Raw genomic sequence first — 17,735 nt, 5'->3', positions numbered from 1 at the left:
AAAAATGAGACTTCAAATTACGGCCCAAACCTTCATTCTGGAAATATCAGCTGAGAGATCCAAAACAATCATTAAACTCGGCAGGCATCTGAGAATTGATCTGATAAAAAATTCTTACAGTTTATGGAATGGCTATGAGAAAGGTTTTTGCCAGCTAAAAATTTTGAAGGAACATATTAAGCAAAGTGCGGGTCAAATAATTTAACCCAAAGCGACCTCGGGCTTAGCAAAGCTTTGCTTGTTTCACAACTTACAACCTTGGTAGCAAGAGAAATCTAAAACACTGAAATTGGGGGTGATGGGGAAATGTCGGGCCACTTTGGCGTCACTCAGCCATATCAATGTTCTTCGTCGTTAGAGAGAGCGAGTTGAAGGATGAGATGGCCAGATGCTGTTTAGTAATTCTAATTGTAAAAAATAAAGTTTTTAGCCATATATGTTACAGCATATTTCGACATATTTCGCAACTGCAATTTTCTAACAGGTGGCAACTATCGATTTTTGTTTCTTCTGTTTATTAAGTTACACCTCAAGCAATACATACATAGGTGAAAACTGTATTCGATTTCATGTATTAACTAGTTTCCAAGTGATGCGCGTACAAACATACAGACAGACAAAAATTCTAAAAATTGTTGATTTGGCTTCGGCCTGTTACTTTATTATATGTATAGATTAGACAGTGCTGCTTCTCAGATGCTGAAGCATAAAGCTCTTAAATCCTCGAACTTAAACCAGTATGTATGTAAATGAATTCCAACTCTGAATTGCAAAAAGTGTAGCAAAAACGTGTCGGCTGATAAATTGTTCTCCAAATATTTCGTTCTTTATTGTAACAAAAATATTTATTTAAGTTAAATTTGCACTTTTAATTCTATACTTATGTAAGCGAATATGTTCTGAATGTGGAATATTTTACTTTTACCAGTGTTATTGCACTTTTCTGAATAAAATGCAAATGATTTCTACCCAAGAAAAATTGAGCTGTTTATTTTTTTTAATACATATTCTAATCATGTTTTGGATATTATTCGTGCATATTTATGCATATTTCTTATTTTATCGCGCATATTTTAAGCGCCTAAAACCATGTTTTTACGGCATATTTTTGGTTACCCTAGTAATCACGTTAGAAAAATCGACGGATTCATCATAGCCGTTACTAATAACTTGTGGCCAAGTGGAGAGACTGTGAGAACTCAAGATTGTTAAGGACGTGGCTTAGTAGAAAGAAGACAGGGAACTTATAGGCAGCATACACGGTGCATCTGACTAAATATGTGTTAGTTACACCGACCTGACTCTAAACGACTCAACTGTGTGTAGTCGAAAGGCGAGTCAACACGTACACAAATGACTCGCGAGTCAGACGCACCGTCTATGGCGCCTATTATGAAACTTAATAAATCCGCAGTAAGGGCTCTGCGTCATCACGACTCACTGTGCTATTACTCCAAAACTCCGTGATGAGGATGAGGAGGAATCAATTTAGCAATTTCTGAGTCCCTGCCCGCGCCTACAGTCGAAGCATTTGGGATCACGCATCTTCAATACTTTGGGGGAGATATCGGAGGTGAAATCTTCGATCTCCTCATTTGGGATAGCACTTGGTTTAGTGGGTTAATGCTTTTGAAAAAAATACCCTAACCTTTCCGATAATTCGTATCTTATAAACGATAAATTGTATCTTATATTAAAACTATTCGATTTTAAACTGGATTTTTTTATTTTTATATTAAAAATAAAATGAAGGGAAAAAATTTATCTGCGTTCGTAGTTTTCAAAAATTGTATCTAATTTGTTAAGCTTTTATTAAGATTCAAAAGGAATAAGGCTTGTTTGTTTTTTTAACAAAAAATACTTTAAGACTATGTTTAGCACCAAATATCTACGGACATTACATTTAAAAAACTTACTTATCCAATTGTTCACGAAGCTCCTTCTCGAAAGTCGGCGACACGCAATGACTCTGAAATGAGTAAAGAAAGAACGCCATGAATTTAAAATTTAATTGTTCGAAGACTTTTAGATTTCTTAATCGAAATATTACAAATAATCATAAAAGGTGACACTTCAATTGGTGGATTATAATGCTTTTTTTATAGTTTTATACAAGTGTACAGACATATGTACATATGTATGTACGTATATAATTATAATGCTAACACATATTTACATACTCAAAAGTACACACTTGTTTATGAAAGAATGCATTTTTAAATTGTAAGATTCTATGAAAACATATTTTTGATTGACTTTTACGAGCGCATAAAAGCAAGAATAGCAACAAAAGAATAAAGAACNCTTTGTTTCATTTTAGAATAAAAGAATTCGGTTGTGGATTACGAATATTACCACAATATCAATCACTACCATGTCTATGTACATATATTTTTAATAAAAAAGCGCCCATCAACACTTCATTCGGTACGATTCATTAATGCTGTGCCACATGCGCACGCATACTTATAGGTACATGTAAGCACACTCACACCGAATAGATATGGACATATAATAAAAAGGAAATTACATATTCGTACGCATAATAAATGTGGCGATAAACATTTCTAAAACAAATAAAATTAATTTAATAAAGGAATGAAAGAAATCACCAATTTATTGCTGAGCCAACGCATTGCATTAATGAATAGTCGTGGTGCCAAAAGCTCTTTGTAAAGTCCCTGCAGTGGAAACACCAACGAGGGAATCAAATTAGTCGTTCAGTAATAGTTCTGTATCGCCAAAAATGAACCAGTCCGTTAGCTACTAGATCGCCAACATGTCGCTAACTCACAGTGAGAAGCTGATAAGTCCACTTTACAAAAAATGTATTTTAATGCAAGAAGCAAGAACAATTAAAAATACACCGTTTTCTAACGGATCGAACTACCTATTTTATTTCCAATCGTTTCCATTCGGTGATACGCAAATTTGATTGGTACAAAATAGTGACAAAAAATGTGATAAGTCTCAAGGAATAAAAAAACTTTTCATTCGAAATCTACATATATCTAAGGTGACGAATTTAGATCTAAATATTTCAGAACTATAGAATAAGAGAGGCAGCACAAACTAGCACTCATATGTCCAATTTTATAAATGGCTCGGAACTATCGCAAAAGGTATGCAGTGGGGGGCAATTGAAACTTTGTAGGACATAGTTTCTAAACCGTTGGTCGCTACTCACTATTGGGTCGCGGAAGGCTTACAGGTGGGTCGCGAATCGATATTAAAACTATTAGAAGCAATTGAATAAACCATCAGAGAAGATAAGAAAAGCATAAGATTAAAATCATCTTCGTTCAATCCTGACATTGACTTGCTAGTTCAATTGAAACAGTCCCAAAAGTCTCATATTGTATTCTTTCTTTAATAGAGCAATTTTACATGTTGAAAGATTCGGAAAACAATTTTATCAACTGTAATACCGTGTGACAGTAAATTTTTCACACAAAAAAAAAAATAATATACTCGCGAAACTAGGTGCCGAAACTAGTGAAACTACGTTTTTCAGTTTTACTCTCTGACGCCAGTATGTTTTCAAAAGGACTTTGATATTTTAAAGATATGATAAGTTATAAAAATTATTAAAAAAACTCAGTGCAATGGAGAATAGCCACATTATTATATAAAAGAGAAAATTATATGAAATTAAAAAGTTTAAATTTTTTGGTGCAAAAGGATTGGAACCGAAAAAGTTCTTTTACAAATTAATTATTGAATATGCTTGAAAACTTGCAATAAGTATTCTTGAAAAAATTGTATGTTAGCATATAATATACACAGGGCCAGATCCGCGAATTTCACCCTTCCAACATTATTAGCTAAGAAAAATAAAATAAATTAAAAGGACATTTGCAATACCTGTTCGTCCTTGAGAACTAAAAGAGCAAAATTTTTTAAATTCTGCAAACATTGGCCAACTCTTAACTTTTGATGAAAGTAAATCCGGGAATGCTGACGTTGTATAACCCAGCGTTTGCACAAGACAATATGATGGAGAATATGTATATATTAGTTGTCACATTGTTTGAGTTAGGAAGGCGTCCAGACAATAAACTGTCAAAGACAGGGACGAAGACAATGAGAGAATTGTGAATATATTAGTAAAAAAGTGTGAATGTACTGCTAATGTATCTGAAAAAGGGACTTGTGTGCACCGCAAGTACGCGGCCATCAAGAACAGCTGATTTTTGTTCGCAAACGCAACACTTTCATTGTGGCGTATGTATCTCTACGTTACGTAAGCCACTTCCTTCGCATACTTTTCCGGTATTGATGTACAAGTATTCATTCTGACGGGATTTTGTACTTCCACCTCAAGTGCTTAAAATTACTCTTCCTTCAATCCATGCACACAGCAAATCCCTCGCGACATTGATTTTTTTTAAGGTCTCTTGTTCATCATGCAACATCATACAGGTTCAGTAATTCATTCCGAGCAATACATATATGACCTTGTGCTCAAGTGCACTCGGAAATAAAAAGAAGGTATTTCTAGGTTGCAGCCAAATGCCTTTTCCTCGAGCCAATTCGCAATTTGGAAACTAGAAATAATTACGAGGGATCTGAATCCGACGTATGCCAGGGGTTGACCGCAATTAATAAAATTTAGCGTTGGCGTAAAATTCATTTTGAACAAATCGACTGCTGAGTGCAAGATCAAACTATCTCGGCAGCCAGTTCGAAAACGCCCTATCTCAAAAAACTTTTCAAAACGCCCTTATAGCAATTATACGAAAAAAAAATTTTCCCCATGGAAAATATATGGACGACTTCAAAGCCCCGGCTGCACGGTTAAATATTAGCCGATTTCAAAAACTAAAATGGAGGTCTCCTTGTTTTCAATAGTCTTCATTTCTAAGGGTGGTTGGAAAAAATTTTGGACCACCGTAATGTACATTTGTAGGAATATGCATTCTTATCACATCTAGTGGTGGGCATATTTATTCAATGTATGTAATACGTTGTCAAGCGTTCGAATAATGCGTAATGTTATTAATATGTATTTATGCATGTAAGTGAGTAAGTGTGCTTAATCAAGCGGAAGCAAACTATTACAATGGAAGAAAATATATGACGATACACATTCACTTTAATACAAATAGCCTACACTAGTGATGTGCTTAATTTGTCGACACCCAATATTCGGTGCCCAATATACCTACTTCAAAAATATTTCGGAAACCCGAAAATATTTACTTCATTGTTATTTTATAGGATATCGTCTACTCTAAAAATATAAAAAGTTCAAATAAGATGATGTTTTCCCCATAGACGAACAATGTGTATTTGAGTGAAGCAAGTATAATGGGCGCGACGCACAATTACGGGAAACACATCCCGCCTTGAAAAAACTACTGAATTTTGTAAAAATAAATATGTAAAAAAATTATGAGCTATGAAATTTGTAGTAAAGCCTAATGGTAAAACTGATTCGAGTATTGAAATAATCAGCACATCACTACCCTACACGCACTGAACATCTGGAATCAAAAAAGTAAAAGAAAGGAAAGAGAACAATAAGAAAGCAACAGCAAAATCATAAGTGGCCTCAGCAAAGGAAACCCATCAAAAATTGTTGTCGTAAAAGTCTTCTTCGATTCCCTAGACTGACTGCCGTCAATTGCTCCAAGTGTTTTGACTTCAGAGTTTCACAAATGAGTTAAACACTCAGCTCTTCGCTACATATATTTTATCACATTGTTATTCTCAATGTATGTAAAACTATTTGCTTTTGTTTTTATTTTTGCCTTTAAGGCAACTGTTGTTATTGTTGTATTTATTATTGGCGAAGTGATTGGCGCCAGCCAGCGCACAGTGGTTGGGGCAGCATTACTGGCGCCGCGCAATTGGTGTGGGTGCAGCCATGAGATTACATAAGACAGTAGCTAAGCAAATGACATGTTTCTTTGACATGACATGGCAGTCTGTCAGGAAGGCTGGAGGTCAACTGCAGCTACTGTGCGGCGCCAGTAAGTTTTTGCTGATACTTCTAAAGGGGGTATATTGAGTGCAATTTGTATACTCTTAGAATTGTAAGCAGGTATGAATACGAATTATAGGAAATTTTAGAGCTTCAAAAGTACTTTTTTCGTCGACGGCATCCTTGCCATCAACACCAGGGAGGTTTTGAAATACTTGCTCAAAGTGGATTTCATAGGCTCTTTGGAAGAACAAGATCGGATGCCTCCTAGTTTCCAAGAGTGAAAAATAATATCAGGTCTGGCTCCATTTTGGACAGGGGCAAGCTACGGTTGGCAGTGTAGTATTTCGCACTTACAAAGCTTCTCATGGCGATGGTATTTTTCCAGCACTAGTGCAAATAAGTTTGTATTGAGGGTACATTGATTTTCTGATCTGTTTTTAGGGCTAGTTATTGAGGGAAGGTATTTGTCTTACGTACTACCAAATCGCGTACTAGTCTATAAGACAAAGACACCGTTCTACTGCTGTTTGGATCGATGCTGTGGTTCTTGAGTGCTAAATCACACCACCTTTGGACAACAACAGCAAAATCATTTTCTTCTTTGCTTTGTTCTCTTGTGGTAGGCGACAACTTAATCAGACGACCTGAACATTATAGTTACGGAAAAATGTGTGTAGGAGATGCAGTAGGTCATAATCTACAGTTCCTTCCCAATCCCACTAAACACCGCCTACCGCCAATTCAGGCTTTGAAGTCGTATGTGGTGGGTCCATGATCGCCTGCGTTGCTTATTCTCGCATTCAAATGCGTTAATTCATGTCGCGCCCACCCAAACATCAACCTTCTTTGAGCAGCCAGCTCTTGTTAGATGATTCCGCACTGCCATGTGGTTCCTGCTTAGTGCCTTCGCTATCTTCCGATAGCTTGCTCGCAAATATCTCCTGGGTCTGACGCTCACTTACAGCATTCTCACCATGCTTTTCTCAAATTTCATTGCAGGTTTTGCGTTTTAAAATTTTTTTAGGAAAAAGGCATAATTTTCGCGTTTTTTCAGATATTTTACTAAGTTATCAATATAACTTTTTGCACAAGCCACGAATTATAGAACTGTCTTCATAAAAGATGTAGCCTGAAATATCATGCTATCGGATTCGTGTTGCCAGAAAAAAAGGCTTTTGGAAGTAAATTCCGTTCTTTGAAGAAAAATCGGTGTCTGCGTTGTGCCATCTGCTGTAGGGCTAAGACCTTTTTTGCCTGAACGTCTTAGCAAGTGAAATACTAAAGCCGAGTGTAATAATTAAGTCTATTTAAGGCTAAAGTAATTTTGCAGGACTCGAGACTGGCAACAAAATCCTCCTAAAAAACCTCCCCACACTGAGCCACTGAGTCACAATGGGTTTTTCAACCAAGTTAGTGTTTGATTTTTTCATGGTAAATAAACCGGTTGTAAGAAATGTGATTCAAGTTGAACATTGGAAAACACATTTGTATGTCTGGTTGAAGCTAAAGGTGCAGAGATGCTTACTTTTTATACCCGAGCGCACTTGTGCACAGGCAAAACGAATCGAGATAGATATAGACAAATGTATACATAAATGATCAGAATGAAAAGAGAAATCGATTAAGCGGGACTGTCTGTCCGTCCGTCCGTCCGTCTGTGCAGACGATAACTCGAGTAAAAATTGAGATATCTTAACGAAACTTGGTACGTGGACTTCTTTTGGGCGTAGGACGGACGGTATTGAAAATGGGCGAAATCGGACAATAACCACGCCTACCTCCCATATAACGGTAATTTTCAGATATACGAAAAGTGCGATATTTTAGTAATAAGATAATTCACTCAAAATTGATATTTACAATGAGTTTTAGACGAAAAATAAGAATATTAAAACATTTTGGCAAATGGGCGTAGCCACGCCCACTTATGGTTACATGTGTATATCTTGGTAACCGCTGCACCAATTTCTTCCAAACTTGGCACAGTTGTTGGTCCTAGTACAGCATATCAAATTTTTAAAATCGGCAAATAACCACGCCCACATCCCATATAACGGTAATTTAGAAAAATACGAAATCTTCGATAAATCAGTAAATATTAAAGCTAAATTTTTCAAAATTGATGGTTGTAACAATTCTTATCAAAAAATATGTTTATGATAAAATTTTGGAAAATGGGCGTGGCACCGCCCACTTATGATCACATATATGTATCTCGGTAACGGTTCTACCAATTTGTACCAAACTCGGTATGGTTATTGTGTTTGCCACATAAAATCAAACCGTTGAAAATAATTGAAATCGGACTAAAATTACGCCCGCTTTTCATATAACGGTAAATTTCAGAAATGCTTGAAATTTCAATATTTCCAAATTTAAGGACGCTAATTTACTTAAAATTTATACACCCCGGCTTATCATGTAGCGGTAGCTTTCGCAAAGGTGGAAAACATATATTTAATACTTGCGCCGGGTATTTAATGTTCGGCTCCGCCCGAACTTAGACTTTCTTACTTGTTTTTTTTTGGCTTCCAGCAGGTTCGGATTCGAATGCCGTCAGAGGCGAAATGTAATGTTTTTTTGTTTTTTTTGTTTTTTGTTTTTCTTCTTTCAGAAAAAGCACCTGTGAAGTGCAGAACGCGATCAAACGACGAAGAAAATGTATTCATGTTCAACATTTCTGGGTAAATTTATAGAACGGCTTTGGCTGAGTGTGCATCGGGTCAATTCTCGTTCCAAGTTACTGTGAAGTAATAAAAATAACGCTTTCACATCTCATATAGTTAGGTGTAAATTTTTTACTTTTAAATTCACTTCACGATAATGCCAAATGCTAATGCTGTTATTTCCTAACTTTATGAAGGTGCGGATTCAAATCCCTTTGAAGGCAACGTGTTAAAATTTTTGTTTTGTATCTCCGAATTATGAAAAAGCATCTGTTAAGTGCAGAACATAGGCGCATTCAAACGAAAAAATCGGCAACCAAAAAATTGTTTAACGTAAACAAAAGTGTGGTTAATATTACCAAATCATTGTTAAAAATGTTAGCCACGGCATTGTTAATATTAAACAAACATCTCATTGATTCCTTTTCAAGTTTGAATTTGGCCATATTAACCAATTTTTGGTCGATTTTTTTCTCAGTGCATATACATATGGTAAGTGCAGTAAATTTTCAATATGAATAGTTTTCCTTACATGCCATATTCCAATCCTCGGATTGAATAAAGGTACGCTCAAAAATATACTATTGCAACTGGGGTTGCCGTTGATGTAAAATAAATACTTACCGTCCACTTCAAAAAAAATTACTGATTCCGAAAAATATCTACCAATAACTTTTTTTAAGTTATTTTAATATAAACTATAGTTTTGTTCTATTTCAATAAAAATTTTAATTTTTGATGATATGATATTTGAGATCACATTAATTGCATCTTCTCAGGTTCCTTCAAACAAACCCTAATTTTTGCATTTCGCATTTTCGCATCAAAGATTAATGTTTTCAAGTACAATTTTTTTTGCTATTTTTGTTTGTATAAGAATATTGGTTGCGCTTTAACCAAATCCATAGAACTCAATGATTTAAGCTATATGCAACATTTAGAATAACTCCAAAAATTTTCGCCTAAATTTCGAGCTTTTTACTCTGAGTTTTTAAAACATTTCTTGTATTTCAGTATAATTAATAATGTGCAGCTAAAAATTCCAGTTGATTTTTTATTTATTTTTTTGCCGCCGGTCGTTTGTGGTTTTCTTTTCATTTAACAATTGTCATTTATAAATACAGATGTTGATTATTTAATTTTTTTTTGACAACAACCGTAATGTGTAACTAAATTCCTTTACATTTTTTTGTTTTTATTTAAAAAATCATTTAAAATACTTAGGCAATCAAAAGCTCCTCAAGATTCCTTGTAAAAGGGGTTTTTAATGGAACACGACATTTTCGTCTTTTATCGATATACATATGTACATACTTGCATATTTATAAAAGTGTGCATTTAAGCGATCGAAAATTAATCCAATAAAATAGACTACACTTCTGGAAATAAATTTATAACATAAAGATAACTAAGAAAAATAAAGCGGAAACGAAAAGTTAAATTTGTTTTTCAAACAAAACCAAACCAAATTGTTTTTACCAATTTTAATTATAATTTACCAAAGTGGCAACTCTGATTGCAATAAAAATATTAAAGCGACAGTACTTGTCTGCCCACGAATTGAATGGAGGTAAATGAAGTGTCCAATCTACACACATACTTCCAGTTTGAATCCTTTGAAGACGTAACGAAACTCCTTGCTAAAAGGACTTAATTTGAATATTTGAATTGCGAAGTTGAATAATGCAAAGTATTTCGCAACAATTTATCATTAGAAATATTTCCATGCATAATTGAATAGCTTAAAAAATAGCCTGCAGCAAGAAAAACAACCAAATTTTGACATCCCCAAATGCCAACCACCAACCAGACCAGTTATACTGCATCAACATATTGCCTCCCTGCTTAAATTGAATGCTGTGGATCACACCGGGGGCAGTTGAACAAACAAGCGCAGGTTTTGGGAAATTCCGCATTGTCATTTACTCAAATTACCCAAATATGTATGCGTAGTTACCATTGCCGACATGGCTGCCTGCTGCCACAATTAGCATAAATGAATCACGCGAGCTACATATGTATGGTATATGCATCCTATGCTGGATGGAATGGCAAAATCATAACCGATAACTTGTATTTGGCAGAAGTACAAGACTATTCACTTACTTACTCTCTGCATGAAAGGGGGGAAAAAATTAAAATAAATTACAAGTGCCAGTTGAGCATATCCTGTGGACAGTCGTCAGTCGGAGTCAGTCGCCTGGACCAAGGAGGATTAGCTGATGTTTGTAGGCACATGTGTACGCATGGAGGAGTGCGAGTAGAGTGTGTATCTGCATAAATATCAATTTGATGAGTATTCAAATGGACTTCAAGCAAGTACTTATGCATACACAAGCCGGCAGTTCGCTAGTAAAGCAACAGGGGATGCATGTTGATGGCAAAGTAATACAATAACAAAATGCCAAATGTGAAGGGTATGTGGCAAAAGAAAAAAAAAACGAAAACAAATTTGAATACTTTTCGAGTAAGGGTTGCTGTTGCCAATTTTCAAACAGTTGCACGAATTAACAAAACAAATCCTAGCAACATGTTGCATTGGTGCGAACATAATGCCATGTTTTGACAAACCCCAAGCGCAAAGGGCTCAAGCGACGTTAGCAAGGAGTAGAGCTGATGAGTGGGTGTGGGTGACAAACCGGGCAAATCCGTTGAAGCGCCAACTTGGCTTGACTGACTTTGGCAAGCAGTGGGGGAGGGGACGGTTAAGGCGGCGCACAGTGTAACGAGTGCGCCAAAAAATAAATATAAGTCCGAAAATTAAGCAAACAATGGCGAAAACTAAATGCTGAAACCCTCACAAGTTAAAAAAAAAAATAATTTTAAAAAATTCCTTAAATTTATATGCATGACACTATCAAAGTAAAAGCTTTGTAGCGTTAAGAGTTTTGAAGGAAATATGATATTTTCTCATTGCTAAGAAAAATAACGTTATAACTAGGGCCAGGATTTTTATGCACTAAAAAATCGAAATTATGCGCATATAATGTTTACTAAAAAATCAAAAATATGTACTAAACACAAACAAAATATGCAAAAAAGACTTCTCGCATTTGGTTTGCTTCTTTAACTTTTTTTTATTATTTACATTTCATATTTTGTTATAAGTTTATAATTAACACAAGGATATCTTGTGTCCACAAAAAAAAATCGATTAAAGGTTCCTTTGACCAAACCTAGTCTGTTATATGTTTTTGGTGTCGCTGAATACGAATCTGAAGTCCGTTTTGCTCCACCACGTCTAGATTTTTTCCTAACCTCAGAAAACACCTCGGATTTTTTCTGTCACGTAAAATCCGACATGATTCGTGTCCAGCGACCCTAAAAATATATAACAGACTATGATTCAATAATACAAGGTTCGATAAACTCACAGTTGTCTCCTTTGTTTACAGTTTTGCTACAAGAAAACAAAACCAAAATCTTTTTCTTTCATTTTCTTTTCATTAACAACCTTTTTATTTAATTTTTATTTTAATTTGCCCAGCCAATCATCAATAAATCCGAACCGGCACATTATAATGATAAAATATGACTTCCACTTCAACAAATATATCTAAAAAAGTAGTGCATATACCGATTGGAATGAGTGGAACGTCAGTTTTCAAGTAGCTTTCAGCGAACACTGGTTATCGTTTGACAAATTTTACATGGACGAAAACACAACTTCTAGGTCGAAAACCAGTTTTAGCAACATGTTTTCGATGTCGGTCCGAATATGGTATCAAAAATGAGTATAACCAGTACGGCAATTATAAATTAACTTAAATACTAATTTTAAATGAAACTTTTATATTCTAGACTGTAAGCGTCCAAGAGCTTGTTGAAAATATTGCGCCTCAAGAAAATGTATCTGCATCTTATATTTCAACAGTATCTAGCTTTATGCTACGACCAACAGATATCAGTGAGAAGGTGTATCATCTTACGCTCTGTGGAAAATGGTATTCACAAAGCAAGGATTCCAAGGTATTTAGCGGTAAGAGAATTTAAAGAAGAATTGATCCGCATCAATTAATTATTTCTGAAGTTTCTACAGAGGTACACCACACTGAGAACATGAACGCAAGACGCTGAAATACCTAATAATTGAAAAAAAAAACGGAAATAAGGACGTTACAAATCTCGTCAGAACAATATGACCCAGACTTATTGGCACTAAGTTAATCTAAATAAAAAAAAAAACGTTTGTTATCGACTAGTTTGTGGTATTTTGGGAATCAGAAAGAAAGTCACCATTAAATTGTATACATTTCTTTGCCGAATAAGGATGCATATGAAAATTATTCAAAAAAAGAGGGTATTATCACTTTTTCCCAAACACTTGTATGAGTGGTGAGCGTGTCTCAAGTCCGTTATCTAACAACTTTTATATTATTTTGACTTTCTGAGATAATAAGCTGAACACCAAATTTTATTAAAAACGGAGCACTTTAAATTTTTCCGCCCACAAGCGTAGAGGGCGTGGTAGTTATCCAATTTGCACCGTATATAAGATTTCTTCTTTCTACAATATTTGAAGGGCTGTATCGAAATCGAATCACGCTCACTATTTTTGGCCCCAGCTTATATGGGATCGCGACACTGTGCGGCGCGGTGGCGGCATTCGTTTGCATGTGGCATGTGCACGTGCGATTACAGTTGCAGCATGGGGCGGAGTGGATTTTTTTCGAATGTTTTTCGGGTGTTGTGGGGGTGTTAAGGTGGTTGGTTGCTTGGTTCGTTGGATTCATACCGCAACGGAAGGGCTTGAATTTTATTATGCATTTGTTGTTCTTGTTGTATACATAGTCGCCGTTCAGCTTCAGCGGATTTACATTTACTTATGTTTTTATGTATGAAAAATTAAGGAAGAGATTTTAGGAAAATATGAACATGCGTAATATTTAATTAACATTAAGCATTAAAATCACTGGGTGGTAACTGCGGATTGTTAAAGCTGCAGATGAATGGAAAGAAACGAAATTTTGTCGGTGTAAACCGTTGTATGTACTACATATGTACGTACACTTGTTGGTAGAAGATTTCACGTTTGCGAATGACTGATTGCTTGAAACTGGGGAAAATGAATAATGAATGCGATGAGGTATTTGTTGTTGTCAAGCGTCGTGAGGGACCAGTGGGGGAGAACAGCGGCTGATAGCGACAGTCGACAAAGCGTTGATGATGATTTGATTGCATTTGTCATGGGTGTTGTTGTTTTTACAGCAGTTTTGTTAGAAAGGCCTTGGTATGGGCTGTGAAACACTTCAACTGTCTTTTCAATCAATTTAGAGGTTCTTCAATTATTGCTACACTATGAAAAGAATACTCACCACACCACAGCCAAACGTCGCATATTTCAAAGGTTTGCGGTGAACACGCGATATGCAATACATAATAAGAGTAGCTGAAATAATTTAAGTATTTTACTCCACTAGCACAAAGATTTTAGTTTATTTTCACAATTTGTTTAACTTTTCCACGAATGAAAACACAATTTTTTTGCACATAATTTGTTTGCAAAAAAAGTCACGTTTTTTGTGCGTTTATAAATAAATACAATAACATGAATAACAACACAACACAAAAATAAATAAATAGGAGAATGCAATAACCAGCCGTAATAAAAAACTGGTGCTAGTGCGTTGAAAAAATGCCGGTTGTATACTGAAGAAGGGCAACAACGCCAAATCAGGCGAGACTACTCTACTCGCAAAGGTCGTCGGCGTCAATCGAGAAGAAACCACCCTCGATTTTCTGTATAGTTTTGCCGGCCGGCATCTCGTGACCACTCAGGCAGTTAGCCATCAGTCGATGGATGGACTCTTTTCAGCTGTTCGTGACACTGAAATATTAAAAGCGTTTTTTTTTTTTTTTGCAATGGTGTAGGGAGAGTACATCTGCGCGTGTTGTAGTTTTTTTTTTTCCAGCGATTGGAAGTGCAGAAGAGGTCGAAATGAGTGAGAAGTGAGAACAAAGGTTGACATTGATGGAAAACGTTCACCGATAGTTTTGCAGAATTTATTAAATATTTTTGTTAATGATTTCTGGAATTTAGTTTTTCAAAATTTATTTAATACACTGCACTATGGGTTTTTTGAGCCATTTTCGTGGCCAAAATTAATTATAACCAAGCAAGTAGATTATATTAGAAAACATGACTTTTTACTGATTGGCATAGATTTTCGCAATTTTTGCAAACAAAACCGATGACCGATGTGTTAAAAGGCGTCCAGTTTTAATTTATGGTTTTATTGAAAACGTTTGCATACAGTATTTTTCTAAATACATATGTATTTATAAAATTCATTGATCCTCAACAACTTTGCAGGAGAGCGTTTTATTGTGTAGATCTATTAGCATCGATCACAGGCGTGATTGTAAATTTTTTAACACACTTGCATACGAGATGAGATGAGATTGATTCTGCACGGTTACGTGCATATTGTATTGAAACTGCTCAAATATTTTTTGATAACTATGAGTGGTACTGTATATTAGCCCCTCGACACTAAATATTAGTGCATTCTTCTCAAATTATAAAAGCTTTGCTTGTTTCCCTGGGTTGTTTAGGGGAAAATCCTTCTGAGGCTCGAAACAATTTCTTTAAAAAGGACAGAACTGGTCATGCAAGAAAAGAACCCAGAATACATTATATACTTGATATGTATCGTTGAGCAAGCGATAGCCCTGATCCATTCATAACAAGTTTAGGTTTGCATGCACGCAGACATAACTAAAAAAACTGACGTTTCCGCGTGAAGTAACTGGGCTTTGCAAAATCCCCGAAGTGTTTGTGTATACATTCATTTGTCAGTGCTACCAAACCGTACTGCCAAATTAGCCGTGAAACAAAGCAAACAGAGCGGATCATAAAGTGAACCACAGATCTCTATCAGTATGATCCCGATCATTGCCGATCGAAAATGAACGGTTAGTAAACTAGTTGTTTGTGAGCGGTTAGTGGAAAAAGTTTCCTACTCCCAAAAAAACACCTAAAAATAATCCTCCAACCTTGGAGAAATTCAAAGATCCCAAATAGATATCCAACATCAGCCTCCAACTCATCTTGATAAACTTGAGAAAAACACTTTTCTTTAACATGGCAGCACTGCTTTTAATATTACACAAACAGCCAAGTGGCAGCCTTGGTAAAGCATATGCATTCGAAAGAAATCAATCGAGGCGTAGGTACATAAAAAGTGAAAGAGAAATGAACTTTTAAACAATAACAAGTAGTCATAGTTTCATAAAAAGAAAAATGCCCTTTTTATTAAGAACGCAATAATTATCCACTTGAGGTAGGGTTGAGAAACAAAGTTGGAGATTTGAGAAATATCTTAGTTCTTAACTTAACCTCAAGTTCAGCTCAAATCTAAATGTTTGCTGCGATATTACTCACAAAATCTTCTGAAATTGAATTATAATTACCTGTGCAAATATGTGCATGTATGTACATATACATATATGTATGTAGAGTTGAAAAGAATTCTTTGTATATTACGAAAAAGTGTCATATTTCAAAAGTGTAATTACTTTTACGTAAAAACTTTCCTTTAGCGTAAATTTAAATAACTATAACTTTCATATATACTAGGTACATACGTCAATCTACAGTACATATGCACTTGTTTTTGAAAACTGTCAAAATTTTAATTAGAACTTTCACGCCTGTAGCGAAATTAAAATGCATATGTATGTACATATGTATGAACATATGAAAAATATGCTCAGATTTCAATCTCAAAGGTATCAAATTTACGTTGTATAAACAGGCATACATACATATGTATGTATGTATGTAGCTGTATAAGTATATACCACAGTTATATAATCACGTGTCATTAAAATATTTTACAGGTATGCACAATAGGGTGGTCCAATATTTTAGTGCTCATTATAATATTCGAAATCAAAAAGGCATATTAGCTTAATTAAGTATGTAATGTATTTTTTATACATGTACATGCATACCTACTAAAAATACTTTTTGTTATTCGTTATTTATAAACTAGATGAACCGCCCTAATGTAATTATAGGGCGATTAACGCGGATTTTTTTTTATATATCTATAGGAGTTTTTTTTTTAATCTTGATTTTTTTCGAATATCGCATAAGCCGGATTTTTTATTGAACAGTTATTTTTCATTTCATACATATCTTGACCTCTAAATAAAAATTTCGGCTTTTTCGAAGTTTTCAAGGCGTTTTCCAGTTTAAGGGAAACCCCTAAATAGTTACACAATTATATCCTAGATTATTTGGGGATGAAAACTATACATATTAGATTACAATAAATAATGTTTGGCGCCTTAACGTTTTCCATCTGTTTGGCCGAGCTTCCCCTCCAATTCGTGTTCTCCTTCTTGATGCTGTGAGACAAACGGAGAGATCTACACTTTTAACCCACCTCCAAAGAAGCTTTCTTTTACGGCAGAAGTATACTATTTGAAACAACTTTTCTTGATGTTGCTGGAACCAGAAATCGGATCATGGGCCTCCCGAGTGGCAGAGGGCACATCTAAGCACTCGGCTACGATGGCAAGAGCATTAATCAAATTAAAGAAAACTAAAATAAAACCAAACGTGAATTTTTCACTGTTTTACTTTTGATCTAAAAACACTTTTAACATATTTTGTTTTTCTCTTTTCTAAATAAAAGCTGTTATTAGTTTTATTGTAATTTTTGGTCACGACTTCATGACCAGCACTTTCTCGGTATGAGAACTATGTGAAATAAAATCGGTTTATCCGGCTTTTCTTTAGTTTCAACACTGAGAAGCGGTTATTTTCGGAATGCAATTTTTCGAATAACTCGAAAACCGGGTTTTGGCAAAGACGAATAATCGAACACCCCAGGATTATATTAGAAATCCTTTTGTGTGTAATCCACATTTATGTCAACATTTATATGCGAATTAATTCTCTTTAATAATATTAATGTTCTGTTTTCCAAAGCATGCAATTAAGGCAACGGGGATCGGCTTTCGCAAAAAAACCATATCTTTGGAGAAATTCTTTTTCTCTTTGTAGGGCTCGCTATGCCAATGGTCATGTTACTAGTACATACATATCTGCAATAAGCTTGACTTTCCGTGACGTTTTCTGCTTTTGTGTTTTCGTCTGGAGTAAATTTTTTACTTCTTTTGAGCTGACA

At 35.1% G+C, this 17,735-nt stretch overlaps 1 protein-coding gene across 1 annotated transcript in view; it reads right to left on the bottom strand.

Annotated features, from left to right (window-relative positions):
• Positions 1-17,735, bottom strand: part of LOC108365046 (uncharacterized) — an 81,267-nt gene that overhangs the window by 9,979 nt on the left and 53,553 nt on the right. Inside the window, exon 4 of the mRNA XM_017618969.1 lies at positions 1,917-1,969. Coding sequence (XP_017474458.1) covers positions 1,917-1,969 — 53 coding nt within the window. The remainder of the gene's footprint in view (positions 1-1,916; positions 1,970-17,735) is intronic.

This window comes from Rhagoletis zephyria, unplaced genomic scaffold, assembly GCF_001687245.7.
Source record: "Rhagoletis zephyria isolate East Lansing unplaced genomic scaffold, Rhagoletis_zephyria_1.1 Rzeph_scaffold_01755, whole genome shotgun sequence".
Lineage (NCBI taxonomy): Eukaryota > Metazoa > Arthropoda > Insecta > Diptera > Tephritidae > Rhagoletis > Rhagoletis zephyria.
The sequence above is the reverse complement of the archived record's forward strand: the minus strand, read 5'-3'. Positions and strand labels throughout refer to the sequence as shown.